The 23,020-nt window shown below is 32.8% G+C and overlaps 2 protein-coding genes across 3 annotated transcripts; one reads left to right on the top strand and one right to left on the bottom strand.

The window, feature by feature from the left end:
- Positions 1–2,417: 2,417 nt before the first annotated feature.
- Positions 2,418–15,441, bottom strand: Patr-1 (Protein associated with topo II related - 1). The gene is made up of 17 exons (XM_085205244.1): positions 15,309–15,441; positions 12,659–12,740; positions 12,052–12,150; positions 11,583–11,686; positions 11,223–11,324; positions 10,007–10,738; positions 9,251–9,633; positions 8,500–8,641; positions 7,324–7,417; positions 6,346–6,473; positions 5,881–5,994; positions 5,403–5,525; positions 5,091–5,246; positions 4,673–4,813; positions 4,134–4,276; positions 3,232–3,334; positions 2,418–2,953 (listed from the first exon to the last, which is right to left on the bottom strand). Exons 1-17 carry the CDS (start codon positions 15,345–15,347, stop codon positions 2,651–2,653), a joined length of 2,988 nt encoding a protein of 995 aa, XP_085061370.1. The 5' UTR covers positions 15,348–15,441; the 3' UTR covers positions 2,418–2,650.
- A 706-nt stretch (positions 15,442–16,147) lies between these two features.
- On the top strand, positions 16,148–22,770 carry LOC146528112 (esterase FE4-like). 2 transcript variants are annotated; one of them, XM_085205250.1, is made up of 4 exons: positions 16,148–16,256; positions 19,275–19,406; positions 19,867–21,155; positions 21,928–22,223. In XM_085205250.1, the coding sequence occupies exons 2-4, from the start codon at positions 19,275–19,277 to the stop codon at positions 22,079–22,081; spliced, it is 1,575 nt and encodes a 524-aa protein (XP_085061376.1). In that variant the 5' UTR covers positions 16,148–16,256; the 3' UTR covers positions 22,082–22,223. The 2 variants fall into 2 exon arrangements, with proteins under 2 accessions (XP_085061376.1, XP_085061375.1); XM_085205249.1 differs by having other exon boundaries at positions 16,227–16,384; positions 21,928–22,770.
- Positions 22,771–23,020: the final 250 nt, after the last annotated feature.

Genomic DNA, 23,020 nt, shown 5'->3' with positions numbered 1-23,020 from the left:
ACCAAAGACAGTACTATAAACAAATTTGCCATTTAATTATTTTACTCATAATAAAAAAAATAACTAAAACCTACCATATTGATAGTAAAAAAAACCTAACTCCATCGCACACTAAACGACGTGACGTTAGAAACAAACATGACAACATTATCAAACGATTTCTTTTTAGTGGCAGTTTTTTTATTTACATACATTATATATGTTAATTTTAGAAAAAAATGTTCTAATGATAATTTTGCACGCTTTTATAGATAGAATTAAAGTGGCTTAATTGGAATGATAGTCCAAAAGATGTCATTTGTATATAAAACATAGTGTTTGTAACTGCTTCTTTGGTCAAAAAGTCTATATTCAAGCCTTCTTCAAGCAATCTTTAAAAAATTATAGACATCTACGTTATCTGTCATAAAAAATAAAATGTATTTGGATTTGAACGCATGCTTTCTAAGCATCATTCTATATATTATAAATTTTATTTAAATTGTTTCCATGATACAAACTTATACATTTTATATAACGAAATTATATATATATATATTTTATTTTATAAAAGGAAAAAACTCTTCGTCAGTAATGTCAGTATTTTTTTATTAATAAGTCTTTTAAATACACTACAAATTAAACCACTATAGCTCTATCTTGATAAAATTGTAAATATACCGATTTAAAAAAAAACTTTCGGACAAATGGCAACGCAACTGTCACTTCAACAATTTAAATGCAGCGCCAAATAAAATTTCAAACAATTGCATTAAAGAAGACAGGAATTTATATTTAGATACACAATTTTATTTAAAGCAAATAATTAATCTGTTGGATAGTGCTTTGTTTTAAAAGGTGATTGTTTTATTTCAAAATTTCAAATTTAGTCTAAGCGTATAATAGTTTTGCATAAAAAAATGAATTATATTTCAATACCAATATTAATAAATAAGCACCTCAACAGCTAATTAAATAGGAAATACAATACAAAAAAATATTTATACTTTTTTGTCATAAATTTTCCCGCCAAAAGTGCCATATTTTATTAAACTATCTAATATAAGCTTTGTGATTTGAACCGCCGAACTATATATTTTATCCCATAAAGTTATATCTAACATCCAATAAATACAAATAAAAATAAAAAACCAAAAAAAAACAATGTAAAAAGTTGTAATTTCATAAGAATCATAGAAAAAAATTAAGTTGTTTAGAAAAAAGTTTTTTAATTTAATTACCTTACATTAATTTTATATTAAAGATATAACTGAAATGGGACAATTATTTCTTTTATTTTAATGTTAAATTAAACATATGTCAAATTCACAATGACGTAAAACAAATGTCGCAATGTGATTTTGTTTGAGGACTGATTTTTTTTATACTATCACAATTTAATAAAAAATATTTAAATTAACCAATGAGCGATCACAGTCTTGAATTAAAAAAAAAACGAATAATATATTTAAAAAAAAATCAGCCCTCTTTTTGTTTCCACGAATTTTTATGGATTACAAACATATAACCTCCATAATGTTAAAATTCAATGGATTTTTTTTAAACTAGCAACCCCAAGTTAGATAGTAATAATAATAAAAAAGCATACTTTTCTTTTTATTTAAATTAAAAAGCTAATATACTACACGAGTTATAATTCTTATTATTTACATGAGTTGTTAAAATATTTTTTTACTGTGTTTATCTGATCGGTGTTGCCAGGTTTTTGACGTCAGAAAAAAAATGACATATAGGTGAAAATCGACATTAGAGCACTTTTAAAATCTATCATTTACACTAGAATTTTATCAAAAATAGCTTATCGCTAAATAATATTTATAATTGTTTGCTAAAATTAAAAAAGTAAATTTTATTTAAATTATATTTATATTAATTCTAATGTCGATCTAAAACCTGGCAACACCACGACAGTATTTCCATCTCAGTATTAAAAAAGCGTTAGTATTGCCATTCTATGCTAAACTAATATCAGAATGACATTGTGATTTTGAGACGAAAATAAGCAAGTATTTCCCTTTAACAAATTTCGACCCAAAATATAAATTGCAAATTGCTTAATTTCAACTCTTCGACATTTAAAACTTTTATAATACAATATAAAAAAAAAGAAATGTAAGTGCATTTTACTAAAAAAAAATACTATCATACATTCCCTAGATTTTTATAAGAACAAACAAAACAAACGTCTTTTTTTGTATATCATATTTTAATTTTAAAATTTAGTCAATTCGAAAAAAAACTAAAGTCTACTTAAACGGCTAAGTAAGAAAAAAATTACATATCTGAGATACGACGCAATATTACGTTACTTTTATAATATTAAAATCATTTTTTTAACATCCATCCATCATTTAATATATAGGCCATATCTACATTTTTACATATTAAAAGAGCTGTGAGAAGAAAAAATACGATAGTCATTTATACAAATATAATTTATTATCTATATTATGAAGATTATAAAAAAATCGGTCTTTTCCACCCACAGCTATCATCGAACCAAGAAAAAATACAAACTAACCAATTTACAAAGTATAACCACCATAATAACATTATAATTCGAACGTTCCAACAACAACTGTTCGGTTCTTTTTACAGTTCGAACCAAGCGCATAAAATCGAACTACAAATTTAGAACGTTCGAACAAATTCATGAGCACAAATGCTTAACCAACTGTTCCATTACATCAGTTTTAGTCAATTCAAAGTCAGCGGACTTACCGCGTTGTAATATTTCTATAGTAGATCTGGACTCCATTTGTTTTAAGTGCTGTGTTAATTTCTGTTCCGCCATTTTGTTTATAGGTTTCGAAATCGTAACCGTTGCGTTTTTCAATGATCTCGCTAGGGTTTTAAGAAATTTGTACCATTGCCTTTCGTTTGATGTCGCTTCCGGTGTGTTTACCAGGTGTATCGCTTTTTCTGTTAATGCAACTACGCAGCTCAGTGTTAACTGAAATTTGGTGGGAGAAATTATTATTAATTTAATAAATTAATTTAATATTTTTTATCATTACTATCAACAAAAAAATATGTTATTAAATATTTATAAACACCATCACCGTTATGACATATTTCATTTATTTGGTCTGACAAAAGACGTGGCGTTAAAGTTCGCCCTATAACATTTTAAATTTTAATAACGCTGTCTTAACACTAGATCCCTTTTTGCTTACCATGCTAAATGTGGTATAATGTGCGAAGGTAAATAAAGCACAAATAACAACTTACAGACGAAGTCAAAGCATATGGTGTTCTTGCAGGATCCAACGCTTCCGAAAGTATGCCACATGACTCGATGACAGCTGACCAACCTGACGTGTTTTGTATGTATCTGTAATTAGGATGGAAACTAATGAATATATCTCTCTCTCTTTTTCTCGCTCTCTAAGTTCCTTCTCTCTCTATCAAGTATCTTCCGTCACTCTCATAATCTTTAAGCAAACTATGTCCCCTCTCACTCATACACTATACATATCATTAATATACCTTATCGCTCACTCGCCCACTGCACACAATACGGTCGACGAATAGTGACCGCTCTGAAGATAGTTGTAGATGACTCAACGCATGTTTGATTTTAGGAATTATTATTACTTTTACTTATTTTGTTCCGCAAAATAACAGAAAGCCATTCATCATTTCAAGGCGGCCACAGCTCCTTGACCATACTGTACGAAAATAAGACGTCTCTCTCTCCTCTCTCGTACATCTATCAAGTATTTTCCACCTAGCTCGCACCCCTGTCTCGTTTACACTCCCCCTATCAGTTATTTTCTATATCGCTCACTCTTTCGGTCACATACGTGACATTATATCTATATATATAGAAAAATTGGTGTCTGTACATGACGAAGATCTATCTCCAACTCAATAGGTTCAGACACGTTGAATCTTTCGTAAGATAATTACTATTGTTTGGCGCTCAGTAGTGTAAACACTGCTGTTTGACACTGTTGTTTTAAAGTTTGCAATGGTTGAAAAAGCTGAGATCAATAACTTTTTTAACCTTGTTAAAACGAATCCTAGATCATCTTAACCTCTGTATGACGAATCTCATTGTAACAAATAACTTTCCTTCAGTATCGTCAAATCGAGGCTACACTTTATATTGAATATATATTGGGCCCGACCTGGCGTAGTGCCCCGCGAGCGAGGCCAGGCCGCCGTCGTCGCGGCGCGCGGCTTGCGGCAGAGCGCGCAGGACGCGCGACCACAGCGCACGCACGCGTGTGTGAGTCGGGGGCACGCGCGCCGCCACCCGGGTTATCAGGGCCTGTGGGGTAAATATCATACTATTATTATTGCGCCATAATCATAATCGTCTGTATAGTACTCTAGGACTCATCAACATTTATGTATACTCACGCACGCAATGACGTGACGTTATTTGGAGTTCACATTGTATATAGACTTTATTTATAAGTAAATACAGTACACTTTAAGGCCAGTCGGCGAAAGATTATGGGTTCGATTCCTCCTCTAAGAAATGAAATATTTATTATATTTTTTTTTCACTCTGGTATCGAGGCAAAGCGTGGTGTTGAGTTCCACTACCAAACACGCAATACGTCCAGAATTCGGCGGCAATTGGGAATTGGTCTTAGCACTAGGCTCCTTCTGCATACGATTCTACATGCTAGATACAGTGTGAAGCTGAAACAATACTTACCCTTCCCTTCCTAACGTTCATCATCTGTTGTATTCTATCGCTATGGAGGAGTCCTGCGAACATTTTGTTCAGAAGATCATCTTTGTCCTCATCTAGAAGGTTCTTTATTGGTGGTTTTTGACTCACTGCTAAATTTACCACCTGTGAAAAACACACATTTATTAGAAAAAAAATATATATATATATATATTGAAACAAGTCGCGGCGCAGGAGCACAAGCATGCGACTGTAAACGCGACAGATCGTGGGTTCGATTCCTTGTCGAGGAAATGAAATATTTAATATTTTCATTTTCTCACTCTGGTAATGAGGCAAAGAGCGACGTTGAATTCCATGAGGAGATTCATGAGGAATGGGCATGTGCATCTTGCTATATGAGGAATGTAGCGTGAAAAAAAATTAATAATTGATAACACACCTGTCTCTTATCAACACATTCACTCTTAGGGCTGTCCTGCTTAGGCCTCCGTTGCACTGATTCTATGTTTCTTAGGAATAAGTTAGTATCATCCTCTTGTTCATTCTCAGCTTCTTTTTGTGCTGCTTCTAATTGTTTTTGTTTTTCTTCTCTTTCCTGAACAAAAATTAGAAAAAATGCATTAAAAATACAAAAAGGTGTATTATTATTCTTTTTTTTCATATTTATCAAACAATAAAAACAAAATATCAAAAAAATCATAAAAAGTCGAATTCACGAACGGTAGTTCCACAAGTATATAACAACACTTACTTTCAAAATTAACGCATTAGATATCGCCAAAGGATCGTTGAGCTCTTCAAGTCTCAACAAAATCAAATATAAAGCTTCAATATCTAACAATAGTTGTTTTGTTCTTCTCATTTCTCTTGGTACCTAGAATTAAATAAAAATAATGTAAGAAATTAGATACGATGAAATATTCTTTTTTTTAGACCTTCACTCTACATCCTGTTTAACATGCACCACATAATTTTTGAGATATTTCGTGTCAACACCGCACTTTGCCTTGTTGCCAGATCGAAGAAATAAATATTTCATTCCCCCCGAGTCTGATTTCACCCACAGTCGTCGCGTTTCAAGCGCAGTCAAATGGTTTGTCGCTGCGCCACGGCCATTCCAAGTTTACAGGTTCAACCCAACCACACACAGCCAAATATCAAAAACCAAAAACGGTCACCCATCCATTTCTATCCACACCCAAAGACACTTAACCATATAAAACTCTCACCTCTGCAGGATTTGTGGTGCTGGCTACACTCGGAGCCCTCGACTGTCTTCCTGAAGCAGGCTCAGCTACAAGTTCCACATCGATTATCTTGCGAGGTGCTGTTACACTGCCACACTGGAATATAAATAATATAAGTCCTATCTGTTTACAATTACATAATATGTGTATTACATAATATGTAATTGTAAACAGACTTATTGTAGTAAGTTTCATCTGAACGGGTAATGGTGTCAACCACTTACGACTCTGTAGTTAATTATTCATAATGCAGTGCTAAAGGGACTTTTTCGCGTTAAAAATTGCTAGATACATCACTAAACTTGTGCTCAAAGATTGTACTCTGTTACTGTATTGTACCGACATGTAAATTAAGTCCGAGAACTGTGCATATATTATCACTTGTTAAAAATCGACAGACTTCAGTAATTTGAGATTGAAAAGTCTGTTATCCTACAAAATTCGAACCTGTAACTTTCCCAATGAGTTTTCAAACTGAGTCGGTACATAGGTGCGGGGTTGATCTTCGCTCGTTGAATTGTGTCTATGGGAGTTATGCCTCTCCCTGTTGTGTCTGTGCGTTTCCTCTTGTTTTACTGTAAGAAGAAAAAAAGAATAGTAACAAAAACCGCTTCGCGCTATATCCCGCATATAGCAGTGTAGACAAAGGGAACCAAGTGTTTAGAAAATTAGTTTTTCACTTGCATCCCAATTTTCATTGCGTGATGAGTGGTGTAACTCAACGCCGTGCTTTTTTTACCAGAAGGAGAAATATAAATAATTTAAATATGACCATATCCTTGAGTCAGGATCGAACCCACACTAGCAGGGCAGAGCTAAAATGAAAGTTAAAATTTACAAGTAATAAAAAGCACTTCTCCCCATTGGAATATAAACCCACACTCATCTCATTTCATCAATATATCTTGTAATTTCAACAAATATGTTATGTGGATTATGTAGACATTGTATTCCGCAGAAAGCAGGTACACTAGGTACAGGTACGTAGTGCTAAGCTATATTATATGCTATACTAGGTCCTCATTGGGACCCTTGCATTCCCCCATTTCCGCCGAATTCTGAGGGCGTGTTGAGTGACGGTATTCAAACGTCCCACTTTTCCTCGTTACCAGACTGATGAAATGAAAATATAAAATATTTAAATCGTGAGTAGGACTCGAACCCACAACCGGTCGCGTTTATAGTCGCACAGACGCAGGGGCACAAGCGTGGGACTGTACCGCCACAGCTGTGGGTTCAATCCCCACTATTGGGAATAAATTAATATTTTCATTTTTCGCTCTGGTACCAAGGCAATCTGCCACTCAACACGCAATGTCTTGAAAATTCGGCGGAAACGGAGTGTCTTAACACTTGGTTTCTTCAGTCTACTCTGCTATATGCGGGATACAGCGTGAAGCTAAAAAATAATATATAAATATTTACCTCCTCCGCTGTAGAACGGATGGTTCTGTTGATTTGCTTTATGAGCTTCCTTTATACCTTCCTTTTCTTTATTTGCTTGCCTTTCTAAGAACACCTGTAAAATATAAGTTATTGTATATTATTGTAACTAGCAATTCACTTCCAGTTTTTCCCACTTAAACTTATTGTTATAAAGCTACATTATACAAAATATTTACATAAAGTGTAGACTGTATTTTATTCTGGTGTCTAAACTGTCATATCTAAAGTCAAAGTTGTTATATAGATTTAAATGTAGATGTATAGATGTATAGATTTAAATTGGCTTTGTTAAATAATAAAGTGAATTTAAGTGGGTAAGTTGAAATTATATATGACAAGTTAGTTCGTGTCAGGCTACCTAGCCAATACAATACTTATTGAATGAACTCAGTGTTTTATTTACGTTACATATATAATATAAACTATTAGGTTTCTAAATTTCCCTGAAAGTGGAACAAACATCCATACTCACTAACTTACACATTAATATTATTAATAATAGGATTGAGTTGAGTGAGTTCTGCCATTCAACACGTAATGCCTCCAAAAAGTTCGGAACAGAGTAGACAGTCTGTTCCCAACTTTCTGGAGGTTGGGGAACCTGGGGAACATACTGTTTCCAGGCTCCCTCTGCCTAAACTGCTATGTGTGCAGAATGCAGCACAGTTAAAAAAAAATTAAGCTTCACATTGTATGCACAAAGAAGAACCAAGTATCAAGGCAGTTCTATTTTACACCAGAATTTAAACTATTGTTAGAAATAATGACCATAGAGATTATATAAGGACGACTCTAATTACTGGCTGGCACCTTTATGGGCTGTCAACGGCGATCGAAAGAAGAGGATCGCTAACGTCACTCTGCCCGATGAATTCTTGTTATACCTTGTTAACCGGATATTGTTATTAGACTGCTAGATAATTCCCTTTGGTTGTTTAATAACTATTTGAAGCCTTCTTTTTATTCATAACCTTTCCCACTTTATTTTATATTTCCAATAGTTTCTTACACTATAATAATAATAATAGCGTCACGTTTTGCCCCATTACTGGGAGTCGTCCTACAGAGATATCCTTACTCTACTAAAGATAGAACCCACAAACATCACTATCACGATTTATTTAAAAAATATTGTAATAAAAAAGGCAAACTTACAGTATAATAAAAATCATGTATATACGGTGTTCCAGTGTTAAGTTGCAGCATTTGTATATTTATCAGCCATTGTTTTTCCCTTTGCGACATTAAACCTGCGTATTCGTCTGTATCACTCGCACTGTCTTCACTGTTTGTGTGTCTGTAGCAAAAAATACTTAATATAAAAAAAATGAGGAAATCGTGGTGCAGTGGCACAAGCATGCGACTTTAAATGTTTGATTCCCCCACGGGAGACGAAATTTAATGAATTAATATTTTCATGTCTTCGGCGTTGAGTTTCAGCGCTTAACGCAATGCCCCGAGAATTCATGAACGGAAGAGTTTCAATGAGAACCCTGATGAAAGATGCTTTTCAATTACACCAGAAACAATAAGTAACTATTTATAAATTACTTAATAAAACATCTTTACCAGTCCACATTCTAGTCAGAGGAATATGTTTATTTTTATAATATTTTGTGGTGTTGTTCTTATTTTAATCACAAATTAGTATTACTAGTTTTGTTTTTTTTTTAAATAATCCAATTTAAAATATCTGAATTGAAGTATTTGTCATTTACTTGATATGTATGTTTTTGTTTAATCATTTTTATAGCATATTAATCATTTAGATAACATTAAAATGTAATATCTTCTTGAACTTCAAGCGGAATCCCATTCCCAATACAGAAATTCAAAATCCTCAATACAGATACAGAGCTCAACGTCGCGATCTATTTTATATTTTTTATACTTAAAAAAATCATACCTATTAACATTCCCGTAGTTCCCATTCCTAAACATAGGATGATTAACCGTTTGATTGAACATCCGGTTGTTCAACATTGGATGATGACTGGCGTTATGAAAACTATTGTTATATTGTAACATTGGATGTGTGTTCTGTATTATCTGTACTAGATTCTGTGACGTCAAATTCTTGGAATTATATATCCTTGTTTTAATTTTTTGATTCTGGGGCAGTTGATTATGGATCGGTTGATTCTGTAGCGGTTGATTGTGGACCGTTTGATTCTGGTTCGGTTGTATTTTTTGCTTCTGCGGTGTTTTATTTTGTGTTATCTGTTGTGGTTTCATTTGATTAATGATTGGTTGGTTCAATAGTTCGTTTTTTGGTGGAATTGATTGGGCCTGAAAAAGAACATTGTTTTTATTATCTTTAATTACTTAAAACTCGGGGCAGCGTCTGACTAAATGCGACAGTTGTGGCTTCAAGTCTTACTAGGGGGAATGAAGTATTTTTATTTCGGCGCTCTGGTAACACGTTAAGACGGTGTTGTGTATAAAAATACAAACCCAATTTTTAAATAACGCCTTTACAACCAAACATTTTTTTAGCTACTAGCTCTATCCCGCATATAGCAGAGTAGTATTAAAAATAATTTATTCCCCTGAGTTGCAATTGAACCCACACCGCCGCGTTTAGTTTACAGTCAGACGCACTGTCAATATATCACGACGGCCTCAAGCTGTACATTCTGATAAAAAACCAAAAAAAACTCACACGAAAATTAGGATTAAACTGGCTAACATTTGGGTTAAAATTCTGCCTAGGCACATTCATGCCTGGCGGCGCCATCATTCTAGGTTGTCCCATTAAATGCGGGAATTGATTCATTGCAAATTGATTCCCATTTGGCAACATCTGATTTTGACCCAATTGATTCATATTTTGCCCTAGTTGATTCATATTTTGTCCTAGTTGGTTCATATTTTGGCCAATCTGATTCATGTTCTGGCCAATTTGATTCATCGGTGGTAGTTGGTTCTGCATCATTTGATTTTGCCCCATTTGATGCATATTCATCATACCTGGTCCTAATTGATTGTTTTGAAATTGATTTATTTGATTTGAGTTTTGCATGAATTGGTTTACATTGTGACCCATTTGATTTACATTTTGCCCTAACTGTTTCATATTTGGCATTTGATTCATACCCATTTGGTTCATATTTTGAATCATATGATTCATTTGATTATTTTGACCCATAAGTTTGTTGAGCGATTGATTCATCGGCTGGTTAAGAGATTGATTCATCGACTGATTCATTGATTGGTTCATAGATTTATTGATTGACTGGTTCATAGACTGATTCATAGATTGATTCATAGATTGATTCATGGCTTGGTTGATTGGTTGATTCATATTATGTGCCATAGGTTGTTGGGCATATGGTAATGGTACAGGTGCTTGAAGACCTGGCGGCCTTTGTAATATTACTGGTGGAAATCTTGGCTGTAAAAAAAACAATGTTTAACATAAAAATATGTAAATGTTATTTAAATATTTTAATTAATTATCTGGTAACGAAATTTTATGTATTTATAGATTCCAGATTAAAATTATATTCATTCTTTGTAGTAGGTAAATTTAATAAAAAATACAAAAATGCTTATGTGATGTAGTTAAAATTAATACTGTATTTCGCCATTAATACTGTATTTCCGACTTTTCGAGACATTACGTGCTGAGTGGTGGAACTCAAAGCCGCGCGTTGTCTACCAAAGCAGCGAAATAAAAATAGTCTGCTTCACACTGTATCCTGCCCATAGCAGAGCCGATGCAGAGTACGCAAAGAAAACCTGGGAAGTGTTAAGATACTTACGTTCCCCAATTCCTGCCGAATATTTGACTATATATTACTGATCACACCGAATATTTGACTATATATTACTTGTCAAAACATTTCATTAAATATTATTTATCAATTAAGTAGTACCTGATAGAAGTTTTGATTGAAATTCTGCGGAGCTTGATTCAACCGCAACTGCCTTTCCAGTTCTTCGACTGTACACACATTTTTGAGTTGCGGAGCCGCGGGCTGTAATGAATAACATTTCATTTATTTTATAAGTTTTACACGGCATCCCGCATATAGAAGGGTAGGCAGAGGGAACCCAGTGTAAGGACACTACCATACTCACACACCAGCTAATTTCCAGGACAGTGTATGTTGAGTGGCAGAACTTACTGCACTGTCCTGTTACCAGAGCCACTAAAAGATAATAATTCATTCCACCGAGTGGGAATTGTATCACCAACCGACGTGTATACTACATAATCTTACAAATTTACTTACTGTAGGTGTAGGAAATGATAAGTCATGTCTCCAAACGCTCGAACCTAGACTTCTCGCTTGTGGTGCATCCGTTTCATCCAACACTAGCTGTGATAGTGAGGCCTCTGTAAATAGATAATTGTACTCTTATAAAGATGAAGAGTTTCTTTGGTTGTATGCACTAATTTGAGCAAGTAGTGGTTCAAATTGTTTTTTTTTTGTTATGTTAGATAGTCTCTTCATTGAGGGATGCAATAGGTCTATATATTAATATTATAAATTATTTTTTTAGCTGCGGGAGCACATAACAGGGTGGGAACAGAGGAAAATCAACGCCGCGCATTGCTCCGTTATCAGAGCGAGTAAATGAGTATATTAAATATTTCACTCCACGAAACGAACGCACAACCTTCGAGTTTACAGTCGCACGCTTGTGCTACTGCGCCACTGAGACGCGACTCAAACTCGTCAAACTCGTCCATAAACTCACCAAGCCGAGAATCAGCTTCGTCGAGTACAGCGTTTCGGCGGCTGCTTTCCAGCTGTTCCGCCAGATGTTCGTGTTCCACCTCCCAATCGAATTCTTCCGCTAAAATTATATAAATATTTTTATATTAATAAGACTTAGAATTGTAATATTTTAAGGTCACCAGCAATTTATATTCAGTATTCTAAGCAATACCTCAGCAATATATTGAACGCTATAAAGTTAAAAAATAAACAATCTAGTCTGAATATACCTTTTATATGTATATTATGTGTGGATAGCTCTTGGTTGATTTATCTACAAACTAAAAAAATGTAATAAAAAAGCTGTATTTCCAGGGTTAAAACATGCGGGTAACTTCTAATCTAGAATTATGACTCTCATCACATTACTAATATTTGTAAAAAAGGGTAAGCACTTGGCGGCTCGTGACATATTTCATACATTGCCTGGACACCCTAGGTATTTTATACATAGCCCTAGTATTGTATATAAAATACCAAATTATACAAATTCCCGGTAACATATACAAGGTAGACATAAAAAAACCTAGAGAGGAATTACTAAATCACTATTTTCCAATTCAAAACTAATTAAAAAAACGACTTACAATCCTGTCCGAATGTCTCATCATTGAGGGCATCATATTCGTCCTCAGATGGTTCACCTCCACCTTCATCATCATTTAAGTTCTGAAACAAGAGTTATATAAATAAATACTTTCCTCTATGAAATTAAACAAAGGTGGCGTGAGAAAATACATATTTTCCTACATATCTAAATAATAACTAAAATATGTAACTAAATACAATAGTTGTGGGTTTGACAGCCATCATGGAGAATTTGTTTAATTCCTTATCCCACATATAGCAGAGTAGACAGAGAAATCTATAAGACACTCCATACCCCATGTTAACTAATGGAACTCAACAATTTACAATTTTTTTTTAATATTTGGACACTCAAAAGCACAACATCGTTAAAAGCTATAGAAAAAGACAAAAAAACATTTGTCATAAATAATGAGAATGATTTCTAAATATAAAAGTATCTATGGCTTTTAATATGATTGTTTCAAAATTTAGGACACAGAGTCTGAAATAAAGCAAATGTTGTCAGTATAATTCCCAATTGGGAATAATAAAAAACAAAAAATAGTGCCCTGAAACAGCTTGTAAATACAAATACTATTAAACCCAAATATAGAAATGAGTAAGAATAAATTAGTATTGTAACTTATTCCACTTGACCACTTATACTTTAAAGGAAAACATGTATTTTTTTTATTATATGCATTTCAAGGTTAACAAACATATTACATGAAATAGTATGTTTAGAATTTAGAATCAAAGTAGTAACCTAAGGTCTAAATTAATAAGAGTGAGTTCTATAATTATACACCAGTCTGTGTTACATTGGACATTTTGAACATGTCATGGGTCATACATAAAAGTTATTTCATTCCACCAAGGGAACAAAGCCATGTTTAATATCTAGTATGCTTCACTTATCACCCACATATACCTGGGTAGGTTACCTGAAATACACCTTTTTCCACATTTCAAGACATTAGATATTAAGAGGTGAAATCAAACACCATCTTTTAAGTTACCAGAACAGAAAAATAAACAATTTACAATATAATCATTCCTTCAAGGAGGTATCAAAGTCACAACCATTGCAAACTACATTGAAATGCTGTGTTACTTTGCCACTATTTTTTCCCATATATACAAGATAGGCAAAGGGGACCTAGTGTTAACACTCTTTCACTCACTCAGTACACACTCTTTTCTGCCCAAATATTGAGACATTGTGTGTTGGTTGGAGGACCCTAACACTGCTCCTTGTCTGGATATCAGAAAAAAAAAATATTCCTTTGAGTGGATATCATGACTAGGTAGGTCATGTGTTTACAATCAGCATTTACAGAAGCAAAATTGTGAGTGCATATTTATAAATATGGTGATACCTTAACAAGTGATTCCTATTAGACATAACAATGACAAATAGTAATAGATATTTACAAATGATGTTTTATACCAAAGAACCAATTCTATAACAGTAACTATCTCACAACATATTATGAATATGATTTTAATAAAAGCCTTCATGGAGCAGTGGGACAGCGACTGATTGTAAATGTGATAGTTGTAGGTTGTTCTCTTTGGAGGAATAATAATATTCAGTCTATACTTTATCCTCTTGACTCTTTTAAGATAAAGAAAGAGATGCTAACAACACCAATAAGTTGTAACCAGCATACAAAAATTTTAATATACTTGATAAGAATGTATGGCTTATTGGCTAGAGCACTTGAATGGAATCCAAAAAATGCAGGTTTAAGTCCTGATACATTACATTTTTTATATCTCTAAAATAATTTCCTTAGTTAGTGTGGAATAAAACTTTAAATTATGTTATAACCAATACTTAACATTATTTAAATAAAGAAGAAAGTTAAAATACTATTTATTTGCAATGTTTTCCTATAAAAACAAAATCCAGTATGAATTAAGACAAAAAATCTATATTTATAGAATATCTCTATTTATATAATATATAATAGACCTTTTCCTTTTATCTATTTTTCTTTTAAGTAATTAAGTAATTCAACATACTTAGCAATTTAACTGGCTTCAACTTTTTAATTTAAAATAAGTCGAACTTATTGTGAAATCTTTAAGTGACTAACCTAGTTACTAACTTGCATAATGGTTATTTCAACCATATGAAGATTTCATAAATAAATCTATAAAATACTTAAAAGAGAATAGATTTACCTAATATGTTTATATAAGGACGTTATTCTATCATTCTTAAAATGAAAAAGTAGAAATAAAAACATGTGAATACAAGTTATTTCAATATTCATGTAATATTAAAACAAATGTCAACAAAGTTATAAAGAACATACACAAAGCTATGAGTAATTTAGTGAAATATAAGATTACAGATATAGAAATGACTCTAATAAACAACTTGATATGTATATGAAACTATATGTACAATACAAATGTTCCATTTACACGTTTCTCGCCATAACACGATTTTATAGCCATTTTATTATTTGCCAATAGAGTATAATGACTATACGTTCGTAGAATATTGTAAAATGTGGCCTTACAACGCAGGAAAATATCAAAATTATTGCAATGAGCAATCGCTGGCACGCTGGCACTTTGGTTTTCAGTCACCAATTTTAATGTATTATATATCATTTTGTTTGTCATTTAACGTAGAAACAGTTCATAACTCACCGATAACGAAGTATCGAACCCGAAAAAAGAATCTGCCATTGGTTTTTTTCATATATCATAAGCAAAAATGACATGACTTGTCACGCTACAGTGTCGCAACGGCGCTGGCGCCATGTCGGTTACGCGTTCCATTACACGCAAAGAACCTTAAAATAAAAATATTAATTCATATAATCTGTTTATTATAACTGATTGTTTTAAAATTTTATCATTATTTTATAATTTTATTTCTTATTACAATTTTATTGGTAGGAAATATATATTTTTTGTAAATAAAATACAAATGTAAATTGAACTCATATGTTAAAAACCACTGTGAACATAATAATTTAGTTGTAAATCTAGCAACATTGCAATCAATTTTAAACAAAATTTCCCTAATCGCTGTAGCTTGTTTAATGAAGTCGTAGGAAAATTTTATTATTTTTACATTATTATAATAGGGCGTGATATCTGCATTATATAAAAAAATGTATGTAATGTTATAGTAAACTATAGTATATTCTCTTTAATATTTTATATCAATTATAGCAACAAGTCATATTATTTTAGTATACTATAAAACCTCCTTTATGTAAGTATGTTTAGGAAAATATACTCGTATAGTGAGATCAATCGAAACGACGAATACGTTGGCTCTATGTCTATACTCTTAATAGAGAGAGAATATAAAAAAATATCAATTTGTAATATGCTTGTTACCTACAAATTTACTAAAATATAAGTTCTTCTTTATATTTCGGTACTAACTTTTTAAAATAAATATGATATTTTGTTTATAAATTTAAAACAAATATTTCCCAGCACAGCCCTATATCAAAATCTTTTTAGTGACATGACTTTTGCATGAGATGAGCATATAGAGCACAGAACACATTTACTCGTATATAGATATAGAGTATGTTCCTTGATTGACACTGACAGACGTCAAAAAATAATAGTAACAATGTATGTAAATTGTAAATAATAAAATAAAATAATAATTATCATAATAATTAACGATTAAGCAAAAGAATGACTTTGTAACAACATAAGAGAAACTTTATTTCCTATACATATTACATTAGCGAATAGCGGTGAGTAAATCTATAAAATACTTGCATTATTTTTAATTTAAAATATTTTGTTCTTTTATTTCTTTTAAGTAAATATTCCTAACCATTATGATTTTGTTGTGGTGTCTTTTCTGTTTACTCATCTACATTTTTCACTAGTCTAGATATTCTAGTTTCTATCCATTTTAAAGACATTAAGATTGGGTAAGGGTCAAAATAGAAACATCAACACAATCTTTCCTCTAAGTAGGCATTGAAACAAATAAAAAAAAAGATAAATAATAAGAATGTTGAAATTTTTTTATACACACTGACTTATTCTCTCTCTCTTCATAAATATATTGTTAAATTAGCTGGTAATAATAAAAAATATTATTTTGTCATAAAAAAACATACTATATATACTAAATAATTAATTTTTAATTTTTTCATATATAGCAGTGTGAAAAGAGAGTACCTAGTGGAATTCATTAGTATGATGACTGGTAGAATTAGTAGAGCACTTGAGGAGATGAAATATTTATTTAAATCTATATTTCCATTTGTTTGCTTTGGTGTCATGGAAAAAAGCGCGGCATCGAGTTCCACAACTCAACACGCAATGCCTCTAAAATTCAGCGGAAAGTGGGGAACAAAGTGTATTAACACTAGGTTCCCTCTGCCTACCCTGGTAGGGTATGTATGCGGGATACAGTGAGAAACTGATTTAATTTTTAATTTTATCACCCATTAACAATATGTCACACAAGTTTCCTCCCAATAAGGCCCGTTGCCTACAAGCAACTTCTTCAATTAACACAATTGGATTGCTTTTATAGTCTTTTTCACCTATGTCTACCTTCTTTTAGATGAATTTGCTAACTTTACAGAAAATAAAATAATAATACCAACATAATTAATAATACAAGAATGAGGCTATGGTTATATTCACGGAAGTTTTAGATTGATTGAGTCAGTACGTCGTTATTCTGCCTTACGTAAGGTGTAAATTTGTCACGGTGTTCAAATGCGTATAATCAGTGTCACTGTAACTGTACATAAAAAATGAGTAGAAGTGTAAAGTGTTTTACTGAATCAGTGGAAAATGTATGTGTGAAAGTGAAACAATAAATTGTTAATCCCCTCCTGACTCTTTGACACATATCTGAAGTGAGATCCAATACCTAGATGACTGGTGTTGCAACTACGCCCAAGCGGACCGACCGACGCACGACGTGGAACGTCTATGCGATCGTTATGGTAGTAATGACCGAAGTCGTAGATGAAGTCATAGTCGCAGTCCAAGTAGCAGTAGCTACCATCGAAGGCACAGTAGATGTCGATGTGAGGAACAAGCACGTCTCAGCGCCCGTGTCCGTGAGCAAAAGGCGAATAGCATGTTGGCCGCCCGCGTGATAGCCATGCAAGTGCTGCATGTAAGGAAGACGACGAAGATGGTGCTGCTTCAAGTAAGCGTCGCCATGAAGGTACAGATTGTATTAATAGTAACAGTGATAGTTCTCAATTATATTTTATCAAGTTTATTAACGCTCTGTCTCATTGCTGAACCTCTTACTCAATTGTTATGATACAAATATAATTGTTAAATGATACAAAATCAATTTGGACTCATGAAAAGGAAAAAGAAGCGTTAACACAACTAAAATTAACTTTAATTTAGATACTAGAGAGAGAGAGATAGAGACTAAAATGCAGAAACGGAAGTACACGCATATGCGTGTAAAATAGGTGTTGGTGCTATGTTACTTTCAGATGCAGGTCCGTTTCGACCGTAGCTTATTCTAGTCGTCAAATTCGCATGATCGAATGTGTTCAAGTGCTGGTCAGTGTCATTGCTGTAACTGTGCAAAAAGTGTAATACTGAAATAGTGTAAGTGTGCGGTGTCAAGTGTAAGAAACGGGTTTACGTGAAAGTGAAGCAATAAATTAATAACCAATATCCATGTTTTTTTGCCTGTATGGTGCCTTTACACCATTTTTCATTTGTTTAAACTTGCATCTGTTTTATGTTTAAGTTCGTATATTAAAGTACTAGTGGACCCGGACGCGGCTACGCCTGCTTGAAGTATAAGAATATTTTCGCGTCGGTCATACTCATACTATGCCGCCCGAAGGCTAGGTCATTTCGATGATTCGAACATGACGTGATGACATCTCCTTAATTATTTATGAGAATGTTATACAGTTAACTATAATTTCAATCTAGATAACATGCTAAAAGTGACTATTATATTTATTTTCATAAGGATGAATATCAAAATGTCGTGGTAACGGTCGCGTAGCGACGCGACGGTAGTTATTAACATGGCATAATAAATTGCATGTCAAATTAGAAAGTATTTTAATATTTTAGTATATATGTGCAATGTGATGTTATATGGCCTATAGCACTTCTGAAGAATGCATCTTTCATACAAAACAAAAACAAAGTAAATCGGTCCAGTAGATCCAGAGATCTTAGCGTTCAAACAAACAAACAAACAGACTCTTCCGCTTTATTATATTAGTATAGAAGTATAGACTAAATTATTAAATAAATAAACTGTGACTATTAAGTGCTATATATTAGTTCCGTCCTGACATTTTGACACTGTACATTTGTGTGCAGTGACCGTGAAGGAACATTTTTAATTGTTTTTTGTAATTAATTATATTCAAAGATCGCTTTAAAAGTGAATTCAAGGCAAGTTTTAATTTTATATCAGTTTTGTGCATATTTTGGAACAGACGTCTAGAAAATTGTTTCTGCTTCACGCTGTATCACGCACATAACATGGTAGGCAGACGAAACCTGAGAACTTAATGTTAAGACACTATCTTCCCATTAAGACACTGCCGTTCTCCACTTTGTGTCGGAAAGTGACGGAACGGTGTTCTTTATATATAAATAAACAGATCCTGATTGTTCCAGATGTCCTGTCAAGTGAAAGTGGAGCAAGGCATATTGCAGGGCAAAGAGTGTCAAACGCATAATGGTCGCAAATATTATAGTTTTGAGGGTATACCCTATGCTAAACCACCGGTTGGTGTCCTTAGATTTAAGGTAGGTATTTAATAAGGATCATTTTGCAATTGTTTATTATTTTTAGTCACAATATGTCTTATACTGATTTTTTTATAACAGATACATAATATATAAAGTCGCGGACTTTATTAAAATAATATTTTATATATTTTATTAAAATAAAACTAATGAAATTAAATGTTTTTGTAGTACAGTCTTCCTACTCATTATCTCTATTTAACTATTCCTGCAGTGCACCATGTTGAAGTAACACGATTGCGTTCTTAATTATTGTTATTACGTTATTTAAGGCTAATTAAGAATTAAACCGTAATTCTATATAGTCTATAGCGCTACTGAGGAATTTAGCTTTCAAACAAAATAAAAAAAGTAAATTCAGTTGTAGTGTATGCGAGCGGGTCTCCACCTACCTCTCTTGCCGCCAACTTTTATAAATAGCACAATAATAATAATCTGAAAAGTAATTAAAACATTTCAGGCACCTGAAAAACCTGATAATTGGTCTGGTGCAAGAGATGCGACGAAACCAGGAAATAAAAGTACCCAAATTAATCCCCTGGGAAAAGGCGTTCCAGAAGGTTCCGAAGACTGTTTATATCTAAATATTTACACACCAAAGTTACCAAATGAAGAATTAAAAAGATTACCAGTCATTTTCTTCATTCACGGTGGCCGTTTGACGATAGGATATGGGGATTATTATAGTCCTAACTTTTTTATAGAACGTGATGTTATTCTAGTGACTATTAATTACAGATTAAACATATTCGGATTTTTGTGTCTCAATATTCCCGAAATTCCCGGGAATGCAGGTTTAAAAGATACAGTTATGGCCTTGGAATGGGTTAAAAGAAATATAGTCAATTTCAATGGGGACAGTAATAATATTACAGTCCAAGGAGAAAGTGCCGGTGCGGCAATTGCAATGTCGTTAATGACAAGCAAAATGGCTGACGGCCTATTTGACAAGATAATTTGTCAATCTGGAACGTCTCTAGCAGAATTATATATAGTTGAAGAAGATCCGATTGACATAGCCAGTGGTATAGCCACTTACTTAAACAAAAATACGCGCGATGAGAAAGAACTATATGAAATATTCTTAAATTCACCAGCCGAAGATTTGCTTTACGCTTTCATTTCAGCAGAAATGAATCGACCACCTTCAATAATTAATTCACTATTATTGCCAGTTATTGAAAGGAAATTTGATAATGTTCAACGATTTTTCGAAAAATCACCAATAGTTGCCATAAGAGAACATCGATTTACGAAAGTTCCAATTATTCTGACGTTACATTCGGATGAAGGAGCTTTGTTCTTACGACAAGATGGACATGGCAATATTCTTTTTGAGGAAGATCTCCAATACTTTATTCCCAGATACCTTTCTATAGAACATAATACCGCAAAAGCGTTAAAATTTGTGGATTCCATTCAAAATTTCTATTTCAAAGGTCAAAAACCCGATGACTCTTTAAGAAATGAATATTTAAAATTATTTACTGATCATTATTTTGCCAGAGACATATTTTTTACTTTGGAACATTTGTCGAAATTCCAAGACAATCTATATTTATGTAGATTTGGGTATATGGGTAATATGAATCTTAGAGTGATGAAGAAACTCGGGTTCAAAGGGGCTACTCATGGGGATCTTATTCAATATATTTTCTATAGGCAAAGTAAAGCGCAGGTGGCAACTGACAAGGATTGGATGGTTGCCGATACGATGAATGATATGCTGACTAATTTTGCTAAAACTGGGTAAGTCTTCAAACACTATGGTTAATTAAAGAGTTGGAACGACTGCATTTTTTTTACGGTTAAAGATTTGAATAAAAGGAATGATTCAAACCATCGTTTCTAACGTTGATTTCTACACAGCGGAACCTAACGCCGCAATTGATTATATTGAATTAGAGAAATACCCACGTATATTATATTATTAACATAATATATTATATTTTATTATTAATTGAAATATCACTTCTAACTAATATTTTGCACAGTAATACATATTTTAATTGCGTCATGATGACGTCAGTTATGGCTTAAAGTTCTTTTTGTATATAATATTTTTATTGTACACAAAAAAATCTGTCGGAATATTTAACAATAATTAACTTCAATTTGAATTAAACATGTTTAAATAAGGAAATGGCTTAAGATATAAATAATGATATGATATCGTTGCGATTCAAATTGTAAACGCGATGGTTCTCGGTTCGATTACCACTCGAGGAAATTAAATATTTCATATTTAATTTCTTCGCTCTAGTAGCGAGTCAAAGCGCGACTTTGTAATAATATAATGTTTTCTTTAATTTACCTGTGCACTGTTACGATATTCCCATTTTATTTTATAATTGGTCTCTTTATTCACTAAAGGTTGTCTGTAAAAGATAGCTGGAAGCAATAGGACCGCCTTTGGTTTTTATTTGCTTTGTTTTATTTGTATCTTTTGTTCTCAATACAGAATATTCTATTCTAAGTCTAAGTTTTCTAAATTATGTTTCTATTTAAACTCCTTTTACAGGAATCCCTCTTTAAAACATCTGGAATGGAAACCCTACAACAGTCAAACAAGACTTTGCCTGAACGTAGAGGAAGATATACAAGTACAGCCCTACCCCAACTTCGAAAGAATTAAATTTTGGCTAGACCTTATAAAGGAAAGGTCTAAATTATAGAAAAAGTATTGTTTTTTTTTTGTTATATTTTTATGAAGAATTTATATAAAGTATTATTATTAAGATAAAGAGATTAGAGAATATAAAAGATTTGCACCTAGGATTGTAGATATATTGAAGTTTTAGCATGACATTCAATAAATTTTGCCAAATTGTAAAAGTTCTTGAATCTTATAGCTTAACTAACAGATAAAGAGACGGATAAACCTTTAAATATAATTAATTCATATGATAATTTTATATTTTTATATGTATTAATAATATCTATAATCTTAGTTTATCTTTCTAGAATTTGGCGGAAAGTGGGGAATGGAGTGGGTTAACATTATATTCCCTCTGCCTACCCTGATGTGTGCGGGATACAGCGTGAAGCAATTTGATTTTTAACTGTCTACAACTTGAATAGTGTAGAAGAAACACGGGTTAAAATCTGCACATTGAAATTAAAAATACACAAAACTTCAATATATTTTATAGGGAGCAATATTAATTAGGAGAGGACAAATAAAGTAACTGACAGATAAGTGTCTGTTAATTCACTTGAGACTTAATTGACATGCACTTTCATTTCTGTTGTTGGTATTTTTTTATGTATTTAGTATACATGTATATTGTCAAATTAAATTATAATATACATACAGGGATAGAATAGTGGGGACGTAAGCGCCTTAATGGGAACGAAGTACAGGGTGAGTCATATTGAACTTTCCGGTTTTGGAAGGACGTTGCACGAAGAAGGGAAGGAGTAGAAGGGTGGGGATGGTGTCATTAGACGCGCCATGACATGCAGTTTTAGTGTGAGCAATGGCTTGGTCGGGACAACATCGTGCGTTCGTAGTTGAAGAGTTTATTAAAAATGGCGGCTCCGTGATCACAACACAGCGTGCGTTCCGTTTACATTTTGCTATTGGTCGACGTGATCCCATTCCCACTGGACCA

The sequence above is a fragment of the Heliconius melpomene genome, chromosome 20 (genome assembly GCF_056956725.1).
Source record: "Heliconius melpomene rosina isolate 202511_hmr_F chromosome 20, ASM5695672v1, whole genome shotgun sequence".
Classification (NCBI taxonomy): domain Eukaryota; kingdom Metazoa; phylum Arthropoda; class Insecta; order Lepidoptera; family Nymphalidae; genus Heliconius; species Heliconius melpomene.
This window is presented reverse-complemented; position numbering and strand designations above follow the sequence as displayed.